The sequence below is a fragment of the Oryx dammah genome, unplaced genomic scaffold, assembly GCF_014754425.2.
Source record: "Oryx dammah isolate SB20612 unplaced genomic scaffold, SCBI_Odam_1.1 HiC_scaffold_2, whole genome shotgun sequence".
Classification (NCBI taxonomy): Eukaryota; Metazoa; Chordata; class Mammalia; order Artiodactyla; family Bovidae; genus Oryx; species Oryx dammah.
This window is the reverse complement of record NW_024070186.1, coordinates 30,851,024-30,865,375: the sequence shown is the minus strand read 5'-3', so window position 1 is coordinate 30,865,375 and position 14,352 is coordinate 30,851,024. Positions and strand designations below refer to the sequence as shown.

The 14,352-nt window shown below is 43.4% G+C and overlaps 1 protein-coding gene across 1 annotated transcript in view; it reads left to right on the top strand.

Annotated features, from left to right (window-relative positions):
* Nucleotides 1-6,406: 6,406 nt before the first annotated feature.
* ATR (ATR serine/threonine kinase) overlaps nucleotides 6,407-14,352 on the top strand; it is a 116,872-nt gene continuing 108,926 nt past the window's right edge. The window contains exon 1 of the mRNA XM_040234094.1: nucleotides 6,407-6,620. Coding sequence (XP_040090028.1) covers nucleotides 6,562-6,620 — 59 coding nt within the window. The 5' untranslated portion in view covers nucleotides 6,407-6,561. The remainder of the gene's footprint in view (nucleotides 6,621-14,352) is intronic.

The window sequence follows — 14,352 nt, the reverse complement described above, 5'->3', positions numbered from 1 at the left end:
ATGTCTCTGCTTTTGAATATACTATCTAGGTTGGTCATAACTTTTCTTCTGAGGAGTAAGTGTCTTTTAATCTCATGGCTGCAATCACCATCTGCAGTGATTTTGGAGCCCCCCAAAATAAAGTCTGACACTGTTTCTACTGTTTCCCCATCTATTTCCCATGAAGTGATGGGACCGGATGCCATGATCTTCGTTTTCTGAATGTTGAGCTTTAAGCCAACTTTTTCACTCTCCTCTTTCACTTTCGTCAAGAGGCTTTTTAGCTCCTCTTCACTTTCTGCCATAAGGGTGGTGTCATCTGCATATCTGAGGTTATTGATATTTCTCCCAGCAATCTTGATTCCAGCTTGTGTTTCTTCCAGCCCAGCATTTCTCATGATGTACTCTGCATAGAAGTTAAATAAGCAAGGGGACAATATACAGCCTTGACGTACTCCTTTTCCTATTTGAAACCAGTCTGTTGTTCTATGTCCAGTTCTAACTGTTGCTTCCTGACCTGCATACAGATTTCTCAAGAGGCAGGTCAGGTGGTCTGGTATTCCCATCTCTTTCAGAACTTTCCACAGCTTCTTGTGATCCACACAGTCAAAGACTTTGGCATAGTCAATAGAGCAGAAATAGATGTTTTTCTGGAATTCTCTTGCTTTTTCCATGATCCAGTGGATGTTAGCAATTTGATCTCTGGTTCCTCTGCCTTTTCTAAAACCAGCTTGAACATCAGGGAGTTCAGGGTTCACGTATTGCTGAAGTCTGGCTTGGAGAATTTGGAGCATTACTTTACTAGCATGTGAGATAAGTGCAATTGTGTGGTAGTTTGAGCATTCTTTGGCATTGCCTTTCTTTGGAATTGGAATGAAAAGTGACCTTTTCCAGTCCTGTGGCCACTGCTGAGTTTTCCAAACTTGCTGGCATATTGAGTGCAGCACTTTCACAGCATCATCTTTCAGGATTTGAAACAGCTCAACTGGAATTCCATCACCTCCACTAGCTTTGTTCTTAGCGATGCTTTCCAAGGCCCACTTGACTTCACATTCCAGGATGTCTGGCTCTAGATTAGTGATCACATCATCATGATTATCTGGGTCGTGAAGATCTTTTTTGTACAGTTCTTCTGTGTATTCTTGCCACCTCTTCTTAATATCTTCTGCTTCTGTTAGGTCCAGACCATTTCTGTCCTTTATCGAGCCCATCTTTGCATGAAATGTTCCCTTGGTATCTCTACTTTTCTTGAAGAGATCTGTAATCTTTCTCATTCTGTTGTTTTCCTCTATTTCTTTGCACTGATCGCTGAAGAAGGCTTTCTTATCTCTTCTTGCTATTCTCTGGAACTCTGCATTCAGATGCTTATATCTTTCCTTTTCTCCTTTGCTTTTCGCTTCTCTTCTTTTCACAGCTATTTGTAAGGCCTCTCCAGACAGCCATTTTGCTTTCTTGCATTTCTTTTCCATGGGGATGGTCTTGATCCCTGTCTCCTGTACAATGTCATGAACCTCATTCCATAGTTCATCAGGCACTCTATCTATCAGATCTAGGCCCTTAAATCTATTACTCACTTCCACTGTATAATCATAAAAGATTTGATTTAGGTCATACCTGAATGATCTAGTGGTTTTCCCTACTTTCTTCAATGTAAGTCTGAATTTGGTAATAAGGAGTTCATGATCCTAGCCATTGTCAGCTCCCGGTCTTGTTTTTGCTGACTGTATAGAGCTTCTCTATCTTTGGCTGCAAAGAATATAATCAATCTGATTTCGGTGTTGACCATCTGGTGATGTCCATGCGTAGAGTCTTCTCTTGTGTTGTTGGAAGAGGGTGTTTGCCATGACCAGTGCATTTTCTTGGCAAAACTCTATTAGTTTTTGCCCTGCTTCATTCCACATTCCAAGGCCAAATTTGCCTGTTATTCCAGGTGTTTCTTGACTTCCTCCTTTTGCATTCCAGTCCCCTATAATGAAAATGACATCTTTTTTGGGTGTTAGTTCTAAAAAGTCTTGTAGGTCTTCATAAAACCATTCAACTTCAGCTTCTTCAGCATTAGTGGTTGGAGCATAGACTTGGATAACTGTGATACTCAATGGTTTGCCTTGGAGACGAACAGAGATCATTCTGTCGTTTTCGAGATTGCATCCAAGTACTGCATTTCGGACTCTTTTGTTGACCATGATGGCTACTCCATTTCTTCTGAGGGATTCCTGCCTGCAGTAGTAGATATAATGGTCATCTGAGTTAAATTCACCCATTCCAGTCCATTTTAGTTTGCTGATTCCTAGAATTTTGACGTGCACTCTTGCCATCTCTTGTTTGACCACTTCCAATTTGCCTTGATTCATGGATCTGACATTCCAGGTTCCTATGCAACATTGCTCTTTTCAGCATCGGACCTTGCTTCTATCACCAGTCACATCCACAGCTGGATATTGTTTTTGCTTTGGCTCCATCCCTTCATTCTTTCTGGAGTTATTTCTCTACTGATCTCCAGTAGCATATTGGGCACCTACTGACCTGGGGAGTTCTTCTTTCAGTATCTTATCATTTTACCTTTTCATACTGTTCATGGGGTTCTCAAGGCACGAATACTGAAGTGGTTTGCCATTCCCTTTTCCAGTGGACCACATTCTGTCAGACCTATCCACCATGACCCGCCCGCTTGGGTTGCCCCGCAGGCATGGCTTGGTTTCATTGAGTTAGACAAGGCTGTGGTCCTAGTGTGATTAGACTGACTAGTTTTCTCTGAGTATGGTTTCAGTGTATCTGCCCTCTGATGCCCTACCTACCATCTTACTTGGGTTTCTCTTACCTTGGGCGTGGGGTATCTCTTCACGGCTGTTCCAGCAAAGCACAGCCGCTGCTCCTTACCTTGGACGAGGGGTATCTCCTTACCGCCACCCTTCCTGACCTTCAACGTGGGATAGCTCCTCTAGGCCCTCCTGCACCCGCGCAGCCACCGCTCCTCGGGTTGCTCCTGCCCTGGCCTCGGACGCAGGGTAGCTCCCCTTGGCCGCCGCCCCTGACCTCGGACGTGGGGTGTCTCCTCCTGGCAGCCACTGACCTCGGACGTGGAGTAGCTCCTCTCGGCTGCCTCCCGTGGCCTCAGACGCAGGGTAGCTCCTCTCGGCCACGGCCCCTGGCCTCGGACACAGGGTATGAATTCCACCCCTTCACAAAACCTAGCCAGGCCTAATTCCGTGGCCTCAGCCCTTGCCCTTGGTTCACACCCTCAAGAGTGGCTTCTCTCTGGATCCTAACAAATCTACCTCTTATCGCTTTGATGAATTTTTGCAATGAGACATCAGGGCCTGAGTTTCATTAGTTTTGGCCGAGCTTGAGTCCCAGGAGAGAGCTGAAGGACAGGAGGAAAAAGCAGTGGGAAAAACGTGCCAAGGAATCCCCTTCATAGCCCGCCGGAAAATTTGCTAAATATCTGACCGGTGTTCACAATTTCATTGGTCTGATCCTTGGCACAGAGAAGAGAAAGGACAGAAGCCCCACCGGCTTGTGTAACAGCTACTGGGGCTCAGCAGATAGCGCCTTTGGAGAGGTCAGTAGGTCACTCAAATACAACAAATGTTAAATTTATCATGATTAATATAATCCTATTAAAAGAAAACCTTCAGAAATCTGCTGAAACCTTATAATTTCATTCCCTTCTATCCCTCTCCAGAGGTACTACTCTCCAGGAGTTGATATATATCCTCCCCAACCATGTTTCTATACTTTTATCAGACATGTATGTATACATGATTCACTCACACAAAGTCTGGTTTTAAAATGGTATGTAGTGATTTAATATTGTTATATATCTCTTTGCAATTTGCTTTTTTTCACTTATCATCTTCAGAATTCATACTTCACTTTACCTAAGAAATGGTATTCTTGAATAAAGTTGTATATACAGTACACATTAGAAAAAGAAGTTGTATATACAATACACAATGGAATATTATTCAGCCATAAAAAGGAATGAAATAGAGTCAGTTGTAATGAGGTGGATAAACCTAGAGTCTGTCACACAGAACAAAGTCAGAAAGAGAAAAACAAATACCATATATTACATATATGGTAGAAAAATGGTACTGATGAACATATTTGCAGGGCAGGAATAGAGATGCAGACGTGTCACAAAGAAATGAGTCAGGATGGAGGAGAAAAGAGTGAGTTTAAGTGTGCTAGTCTATATGAAGCTCTCAGATGATATTTCAGCATGAAAGAAGTCAAGACAAGTCAATTCAGTCACTGACAAGTCACTCAGTGGCATCTGACTCTTTGCGACCCCATGAACTGCAGCATGTCAGGCCTCCCTGTCCATCACCAACTCCCGGAGTCCACCCAAACCCATGTCCATTGAGTTGGTGATGCCATCCAACCATCTCATCCTCTGTCATCCCCTTCTCCTCCTGCCCTCAATTTTTCCCAGCATCAGGGTCTTTTCAAATGAGTCAGCTCTTTGCATCAGGTGGCCAAAGGATTGGAGCTTCAGCTTCAATATCAGTCCTTCCAGTGAACACCCAGGACTGATCTCCTTTAGAATGGACTGGTTGCATCTCCTTGCAGTCCAAGGGACTCTCAAGAGTCTTCTCCAACACCACAGTTCAAAAGCATCAATTCTTTGGTGTTCAGCTTTCTTTATAGTCCAACTCTCACATCCATACATGACCACTGGAAAAACCATAGCCTTGACTAGATGGGCCTTTGTTGACAAAATAATGTCTCTGCTTTTTAATATGCTGTCTGCTGCTGCTGCTAAGTCACTTCAGTCATGTCCGACTCTGTGTGATCCCATAGACAGCAGCCCACCAGGCTCCCCCATCCCTGGGATTCTCCAGGCAAGAACACTGGAGTGGGATGCCATTTCCTTCTCCAATGCATGAAGGTGAAAAGTAAAAGTGAAGTCACTCAGTCGTGTCCAACTCCCAGTGACTCCATGGACTGCAGCCCATCAGGCTTCTCCATCCATGGGATTTTCCAGGCAAGAGTACTGGAGTGGGGTGCCATTGCCTTCTGCGAATATGCTGTCTAGGTTGGTCATAACTTTCCTTCCAAGGAGTAAGTGTCTTTTAATTTCATGGCTGCAGTCACCATCTGCAGTGATTTTGGAGCCCAGAAAAATAAAGTCAGCCACTGTTTCCACTGTTTCCCTGTCTATTTGCCATGAAGTGATGGGACCAGATCCCATGATCTTCGTTTTCTGAATGTTGAGCTTTAAGCCAACTATTTCACTCTCCTCTTTCACTTTCATCAAGAGGCTCTTTAGTTCTTCTTCACTCTCTGCCATAAGGGTGGTGTCATCTGTATATCTGAGGTTATTGATATTTCTCCCGGCAATCTTGATTCCAGCTTGTGCTTCCTCCAGCCCAGCGTTTCTCATGATGTACTCTGCATAGAAGTTAAATAAGGGTGACAAAGGGGGCAACAAATGCAAAAAATCCCTGAGGCAGGAGTGTATTTGGCTGTTACTCCATCACTTTGAGTTTTTTTTTTAAGATACTGTATAATGATTATTCTCATTTGCTAAGTAACAAATGTAAGCACACCGCATGCCTTGTCTGATCAAATACATAATTTTGACATGTTAACAGTCTCTTATTATGACCATTTTTCATAAACAAACTGGGTTGAGCTAGAAAATATCCACAGCCAAAAGCCACTGATTTTACTTTAAAAAAAACTAAATCACAGGTAACAGATGCCCATTGGAGAAGGAAGTGGCAACCCACTCCAGTGTTCTTGCCTGGAGAATCCCAGGGACAGGGGAGCCTGGTGGGCTGCCGTCTATGGGGTCGCAGAGTCGGACACGACTGAAGTGACTTAGCAGTAGCAGATGCCCGTAACGGTGACATAAATATATTAAATAAATAGCACTGTTGCTTACTTTATGAAACACAAATACAATTCAACTCTCTTTTTCAATATTAAAAGTGCGAAAACCCTCAAGGAAACCTAAGGGAGACGTCTAGTTGGCGGGGGAGGGAGGGGTGGTGAAATCTGCTGAAACAGAAAGGACAAGAAGGAACCCAACTTCTGCCCCGTAACTCTCAGACAGGATGTCAAGAGAGTGGTAGAAAATGAGGAACCTGGGGGCGTGACTCTGTGGGGAGGAAACCTGCGATCTAATTCCGGGCCTTTAGCTGCTGAATTGCCTCAGTTTTCAAGTTTATGATGCGAAGGAGTCTGGGTTGGCCCCCACCACGCCCCTGTCGTCCCCAGATTCAGAGGTCTGGCTTCTCTGAGCCTCCGTGGCTGGGAGTTGATAGAGCAGAGCAGCTAAAAACCAAAACTAATAAATCTCGCCTGCCGAGCGCTCCAGGCTCAGAGAGAACCTTGCCCGGGAGACCGGACCGGAGCGCGTCCCGCCCCTCGCCACGCCCCCTCACGGCCTCCAGGCCTCCCCCGGGTCCTACGCGGAAAGGAACTGAGGCCTAGAGAGCTGACCGGCCGCGGCTTCCGGGAGGAGTTTTGGGCCCCGTGAGGCTCCGTCGGGCGCCGCGCCTCCTCACCAGAGGTAGTTGTGGAGACGCCAGGAGCCCGCCTCGTTGTAATTGAAGAGTGCCGCGCGTCCTCAGAATGGGCGAGCATGGCTTGGAACTGGCGTCTATGATCCCAGCCCTCCGGGAGCTGGGCAGGTAGGGCCAGGCTGGTGTCTAACGTGCTCTTCCTCACCGGTCGCGCGCGTCCCCTCAACCCCGACCGCGGCCCTTGTGGAGATGCTCCACGGCTGACTGGAGCGCTGCTCCCTCAGAGAGGCCGTTGAAAGGTCGCGGGGCGCGGGGAGTCGCCGCAGACCTGCGGGATACGGGTTGGAGGGGACAGGTCGTCTGTTGGTCCCACTTTACCTCAGCCGCGGGCGGGAGGTCTTCCCCCACCCCCCATCCCGAGCCCCCAGGGGATTGCCTCAGCGGCGGGAGGGAAGTTGCCTTCTGATCACTTTCTCGTCACTTTCCTTCACTCATTTGCTTCTCAAAAGCCTCGTCCCTTAGATAGGGTGCTTGCCCCCTGCACTTCCCACAGTTCCTATGCTTTATGGTCACTGGTGGTATTTAGTATTTGGTATTGGTATTTAGCTTTTTGACCCAAAACTACCCTCAGAAGAAAAATCACTCATTCTGATTTTGTGCAAGGAAGCCCAGTTGTTTTTAAAAAGTTTCTAAATGAAACTATAGGCCATTCTGGAGATGGGACCTTTTCGTACTGACCATCCACTCTTCAAAACGTTATTTGACTCAGAAATCACAGGGGTCTCCCACAAAGTCCACAAAACATAAATGTTCACAGAATGTTGCTAAAATTTGAAGATACCTTAATGTTCCAGTGGCAAGTTGTTATTTCCCGTAAACGTCGTGTCTGTCTGACTCTTTGTGACCCCATGGACTGCAGCCTGCCAGGCTCCTCTGTCGATGGCATTTTTGTCCGCAGCCAACCAGGCTCCTTTATCCAAGGGATTTTCCGGACAAGAATACTGGAGTGGGTCTTCCCTACCCAGCAATGGAACGGAACCCACGTTTCCTTCATTGGCAGGTGGATTCTTTACCACCCAAGTAAAAGTAAAATTCTGTAAACGAGCTGCTGAAAGAGAGGGGACGGATGTCAGTGGCTGCTATCCCCATTCAACACACACATAGCCTTTCCTAAACCTGGCCTGAAGATGAGAGACAGGGTTTTTGTTTGTTTAATTTTTGTAATACACTGTGAATAGAAAATAAGTGGGCTTGTACCACTGCTGCAGTTGAACTGTCAGTTGGAATAGTTGCTTTTTGATTTCTTAAACTGCTTAGAAACAGCACACAGCCACAACTGACATTAATCCGGTGGGATATTTAATTCCTTTTCTTTCTGCCATACATTTGTGTCTATCTCCACTTGTAGATCCTACAGACATTGACATTTAGTCTTCCTCAGTTACATAAATAGGATATAAATGAAGGGACCATACTTAACTGAATCATCCTATTGTTGTGTGTATAAATTTTTCCCCATTTTGCATGAATGTTGCAAGCATACTTGTGTTAACATTTTGTAAAGTAACATCTACCTTTCTAAAATAAGATGAAGGCAAGTGTTCATATGGGAAACATACAGATTTCATCTTTCAGGCTCAGTGTGAAGCTCAGTGTGTTTTCCCCACCTTGCTTTAATATAGAACTTACTGATTAATACTTCTCTTCCCTTTTCTGTCTTCCTCTGTGGTATTTGTTAATGAAAATAATAGTATCTTGGATTTGTTTATACTCTCTTTCATCAACAGAGCTTAGGTTACCTTTTACTCATTTAGCCATTCTAATAGAAGGAGTAGAAAAACTGACACATAGAATTGTCTAGTACTAGTTCTTAATGATCATGATTTTTTCATTGCAACTGCTTCATTCAAGCTTACTCAGTCTCCCAGTATCTCCATGATCTGGGAGAATGGAGCAGATACTATCACTTGATTAAGAAATGGAGTCATGAAAATTGAAGAATTAAAGTCAAAGAGATAGCAGTTATTGGAGCTAAGTTTACACAGTCAAGCCATCAAAGCTTTATTTCCCCATTCCTCTCCCCCTCTCTTTAATTGATCACAGCAGTTACATTTCTGAAAAAAGTAAGATGTTACTATTTTAATGTGTAGTCTCTTCTTCCTCTGTCTCTCAGGGATAAATTTTACTCCTGTTATTTGCTGGTTGTACTTTTTTTTCTCTGCATAGCCTTTCTGGTATTCTCATCCATTCTCCTGCCTTTGACTACCATCTGCTATTTGATGACTCCAGATGTGTGTCTCCAAACCATATTTCCTTCCTGTAGAACCAAAATGCAACTGTTTATTGGCAGTTGTTAGTGTAACCCACTTGTTCCCTGGGTGTCCTGTGTACAGTTAAGACTCAATATATCCAGTGCAAATACTCCACATATCCCAACCTCTCCAAGCTTTTTTTTTTTTTTTTTTTTTTAATTCTCTCATTTGCTGAGTTAGGGATATCTCAGTAAATGATACCATGTTCATTCATTTTTCCAAACCAGAAATCTGGGCATCGTTCTTGACTCCGTATGTGCTTTCAGGCTATATCCTTAGTCTTCTTTCCATCTTTTTTCTTTTTTAATATTCATTTATTGTTATTTATTTTTGGCTGTGATGGGTCTTTGTTGCTGCACACAGCCTTTCTCCAGTTGTGGTGAGCTGGGGCTGCTCTCTAGTTGCAGTGTGAGGTCTTCTCATTGCAGAGGCTTCTCTTGTTCTGGAACATGGGCTCTAGGTGTGTGGGCTGAGTAGTTGTGGCACACGGGCTTAGTTGCCTGACAGCTTACCAGACTAGGGATCAAACCAGTGTTCCCTGCATTGCAAGGTGGATTCTTAACCACACAAACCCCTCTTTCCATCTTATTCCTCAGTAACTTGTCTAGTCCCATGGCTTTAAATATTGCCTATGGCAGAAAGTGAAGTGGAACTAAGAAGCCTCTTGATGAAAGTGAAAGAGGAGAGTGAAAAAGTTGGCCTAAAGCTCAACATTCAGAAAACGAAGATCATGGCATCTGGTCCCATTGCTTCATGGCAAATAGATGGGGAAACAGTGGAAACAGTATCAGACTTTTTTGGGGGGGCTCCAAAATCACTGCAGATGGTGACTGCAGCCATGAGATTAAAAGACGCTTACTCCTTGGAAGAAAAGTTATGACCAACCTAGATAGCATATTCAAAAGCAGAGGCATTACTTTGCCGACTAAGGTGCGTCTAGTCAAGGCTATGGTTTTTCCTGTGGTCATGTATGGATGTGAGAGTTGGACTGTGAAGAAGGCTGAGCGCCGAAGAATTGATGCTTTTGAACTGTGGTGTTGGAGAAGACTCTTGATTGAGAGTCCCTTGGACTGCAAGGAGATCCAACCAGTCCATTCAAAGGAGATCAGCCCTGGGATTTCTTTGGAAGGAATGATGCTAAAGCTGAAACTCCAGTACTTTGGCCACCTCATGTGAAGAGTTGACTCATTGGAAAAGACTCTGATGCTGGGACAGATTGGGGGCAGGATGAGAAGGGGACGACTGCCGGGGTCCAGCCCCTTCAGGATCCAGGGGAACCTGAAGGAAAAACGGCGTCGGCGGATGATTTAGAGAGAGATAAGGAAAGAATATTGTAGATAAGAAAATAGAGGAGAGAAAGAGGCTGATATTTCTTGGTTTACGTAGAAAGCCAATAAAACTTCAAGACAGAAGTTTGCCCTGTTCACGGAGGCCACAGGTGCCTTCCCGGTCTCCCGAGGGAGTGAAGACGCAGAACGTCTTCCCGTTTAGGTCTTAGAAACCTGGGCAGATAAGTGAACGCAGGGAGCCTCTATGCTCTAAGGGATCAGCCTGAAAAAAGAAAGTAAGAGAGAAAAAAAGAGAAAAAAGAAAAACACGGGGTGACCAAGCTTTTTCAAGCGAGGCCCCTTGTTTTTATTTTTAAAAGGGTCTTTTATACCTTTACTTGTACACAGAGGGAAATGAAAGATGCAAAGTCATACAGAGTCAGCCCAAATATTACATCTGTTTTGTCTTTATCAAAACCGGGATTTTTTCTGCAAACCTTTCCCATAAACAATATTGTGTACATTATCTTCTGTTCTTGGAGGCCTGTGAACATTTTATAACCCTCTTTTGATAAAGTCTTCTCAACCAGAAAACTTATTTTTCCTTGAAACATTTTTTCTTATATTTCTAATCTATGTCAGTCTCAAAAAGTATTAAACAAGTTACATTTCTCACGGAGTAAAGGTGCAGTGAGTTACAAGAAAGAACCAATTAGCTCAAAAGTCTGATGTGGTTAAATTCAAGGCTACACTTGTTTTTCTTACATTCCAACTGTGTTAACTAATGCACTCCCAGGTGCAGAATGGATAAGAGATATGGGAACTTAGCAACAAGCATTTGGCCAAATAATGGAATCCTACATTAACACTACTCTAATAACTTTTAACTCTTTGAAAGGCTCTATGTTTTAGGCTTTCCATGCCTCTCACTGTTGGGAGGATGTAAATAATCATATGCGTAGCTGCAAGAGTCTAGATATACCTGCCAAGCAAGCTATAATGCTAACAGAGGGGTTTTGATTGGAAATATTCCTCTCATGTCCAGGAGACTTATTAGCTATAGCCCTAAGTTGATTTTCTCCAGAGAAAGGTGATCAGGGTTAGCCCCCTGTTAATGTCAGAGGAACTGGTGAAAGTCATGAAGTAGTAAAACAGACAGATTCTGGTTTTGGGGTAGGTGCTCAAGAAAGCCTAGGGAGCCCGTTGAGTTCTGAAGCCTTGCTTAACAGTTCTCTTCCACATGACCTTGTCATGGGTGGGATCTCCCGTGGTGGCCCCTGCAGACGACAGAGGATGAGATGGCTGGATGGCATCACGACTCGATGGACGTGAGTTTGAGTGACCTCCAGGAGTTGGTGATGGACAAGGAGGCCTGGCATGCTGCGATTCATGGCGTTGCAAAGAGTCGGACACGACTGAGCGACTCAACTGAACTGAACTGATGTGGAGATAGGGTTTCCCAGGTGGTGCTAGTGGTAAAGAATTCACCTGCCAGTGCAGGAGATGTAAGAGACATGGGTTTGATCCTTGGGTCAGGGAGATCCCCTGGGGGAGAGCATGGCAACCTACTCCAGTATTCCTGCTTGGAGAATCCCATGGACAGAGGAGCCTGGTGGACTATGGTCCATAGCATCAAAAATGAATCAGACATGACTAAAGTGACTTAGCACACATGCATGCATATGCTGAAGGCTCCCAAATTTATATCTCTAGCCCAAAGATATATGTTAGGCTCTTACTCAACATCTACACTCAGAAATTAAAATTAATATATTTAAAGCAGCACTTGTGATTTACTGTCCTTAAATCTGTTCCTTCCCCAGGTTATTATAAATCTACCAACTAAAAGCCTAAGAGTTATCCTTACTTTTTTTTCCTTTATGCCTTAATAATCCATCAGCAAATCCTGTCCACCCTACCTTTAAAAAAACACTTTTCACCATCTCCACTGCTATCACCATAATTTCTTATCTAGACTATTAAAGTAATTTCCCAGTTAATTTCTTCATTTCTACTTTTACCCACTCACAGTGGATTTCCTACTCAGCAACCAAAGTGATTTTTACATCCATGAATCATATTGTAGATTATATAACATTATTCCCCTGCTCAAAATCTTCCCTTGGTTTTCCAGCATACTTAGAATAAAATCCAAACTCCTTCCCAGAGCCTCCAAGGTCCACCATAATCTGGCTTCTGCCTGTCTCTGATCTCACAGCCGTGTATTCATCCCTTGCCCACTCTACTCCAATGACGTTGGCTTTATTTTTAGAGTACACCAAGGTCGTTCCTGCCTTCATTCCTTTATACTTGTTTCTTCTATTTAAACACTGGCTGATTCCATTCAGATATCATTTCCAAGGACCATCTCTGACTTTCCTGTTTAAAATTTCATTGTAATCACAAAGTATTTTCCAATAGTGATAGTTGCCATTAAAGTGTTAAATGAGACAATGGGAGGGAGATGAGGGACTGGAGAGCAGCAACATTAGCCACTAGAGAAGGTTTAGATGGTGAGAAGAAGCTCATAATGTGAGAGAAGAAGCTCATAATTGAAGCTGAGAGAAGTGTCTGAGATGGAGTAGGAAATACAAAGATCCCTAGGTGGGAATAAGCCTGCTTTGTAAAGAAGAGGAAGAAGCCTGGAACATAGGGAGCAAAGAGGAGAGTAGTATTAAGGATGGAGGGGTACGCAGAGGCCAGATACTTTAGCACTTTATAGGGTAGAATTTAAGTTCAATAGGAAGCTATAGAATTAACATAATTGAATTCATGTTTTAAAAACATGTAAATTCATTCACCTACTTAGAATCTTTTGCTGTTCCATCGCCTTCAGTACAGAATTTAAACTCCTTAGTTGGTTCTTTGAGCTTTGACCTTATTGTCCCTCTTCAGCTTCATTTCCAGATAATGCCTCCCTGGTCTTTGGCCATGCAGACCCTCTGACAGTTTCTAGAGCAGCTTATATTCTTTTTCCTGAGCCTTTAACATGTTTCCTCCACAGGAATACCCGCCTTCCTTCCCTTATTTTACCTGCCTAGCCCCCTAGGGATTCTACTTTGTGTCACCTCCTCCAGGGAGCCTTGACTCCTCCAAGGAGGCTTGACTCCTCCAGGTCCTGCTCAGGACTTAGTGTCCCTTCTATGTTCTGTCTTGGCTGTATTAACTCTCAACCACACTGTGTTAAAATTGTCTTCTTACTTTTTTGTCCTTTAAACTACTCATTGGTTTAGGGCAGATACATCAGTTCAGTTCAGTTGCTCAGTTGTGTCCAACTCCTTGCGATGCCATGGACTGCAGCATGCCAGGCTTTCCTGTCCATCACCAGCTCCCGGAGCTTGCTCAAATTCAATGTCTGTTGAGTCGGTGATACCATCCAACTGTTTCATCCTCTGTCATCTCCTTCTCCTCCTGCCTTCAATCTTTCCCAGCATCAGGGTCTTTTCTAATGAGTCAGCCCTTTTCATCAGGTGGCCAAAGTATTGGAGCTTCAGCTTCAGCATCAGTCCTTCCAATGAATATTCAGAACTGATTTCCTTTAGGATTGACTGGTTTGATCTCCTTGCAGTCCAAGGGACTCTCAAGAGTCTTCTCCAACACCACACTTCAAAAGCATCAATTTGGTAAATACATGGTATCTTGGTTTTCCTGGCATTTGATGCTTGCCCAGGTGAAGTGCTGAAGAGTTTGTTAAATGTATCCAAACTCTATGTGATACTAAAATTACCACCCAAATATTATTGTATACTTTTGAAAAAGTATACCCTCTTAAGCTCAGTTCTAAGGTCGAGGTTGCAAAATAAGAAATGCTTACCCTCCCATGGATTTCTTTATTCTAATAGTACATCTAATAAATGATAATCACTTTACCTTTATAAACTGATTTTTTAAAATTATGCAAATGACACATGAATGCATAGTCTTTTTTACAAACTTAGACTTTATAGGAAACTCTCACCACCACCCACAGTCCCAGTTCGTCTTCACCACAGACCTCCTCATTCACGTTTTTAAGTGACACTTGTCAAACTACACTTGGTTTATAACAAAATCTCCTGATTGTGTCTAGAACAAGTCATGTTACCTTGTAATTTCAGACTTGAAAAATTTTTGGTTATATTTAAATCTGTGATATCCTAGAGTACACTATAGATACCAACTTTATGTGGCCATTGAGCATTTCACATGTGTCTAATCTAAAACTGAGATATGCTATAAATATGAGATACTAGGTTTCAAAGACTTAGTTCCCAAAAGGAGTATAAACAATCTCATTAATAATTTTTATATTGATTACATTTTCAGATAATATTTTTGACA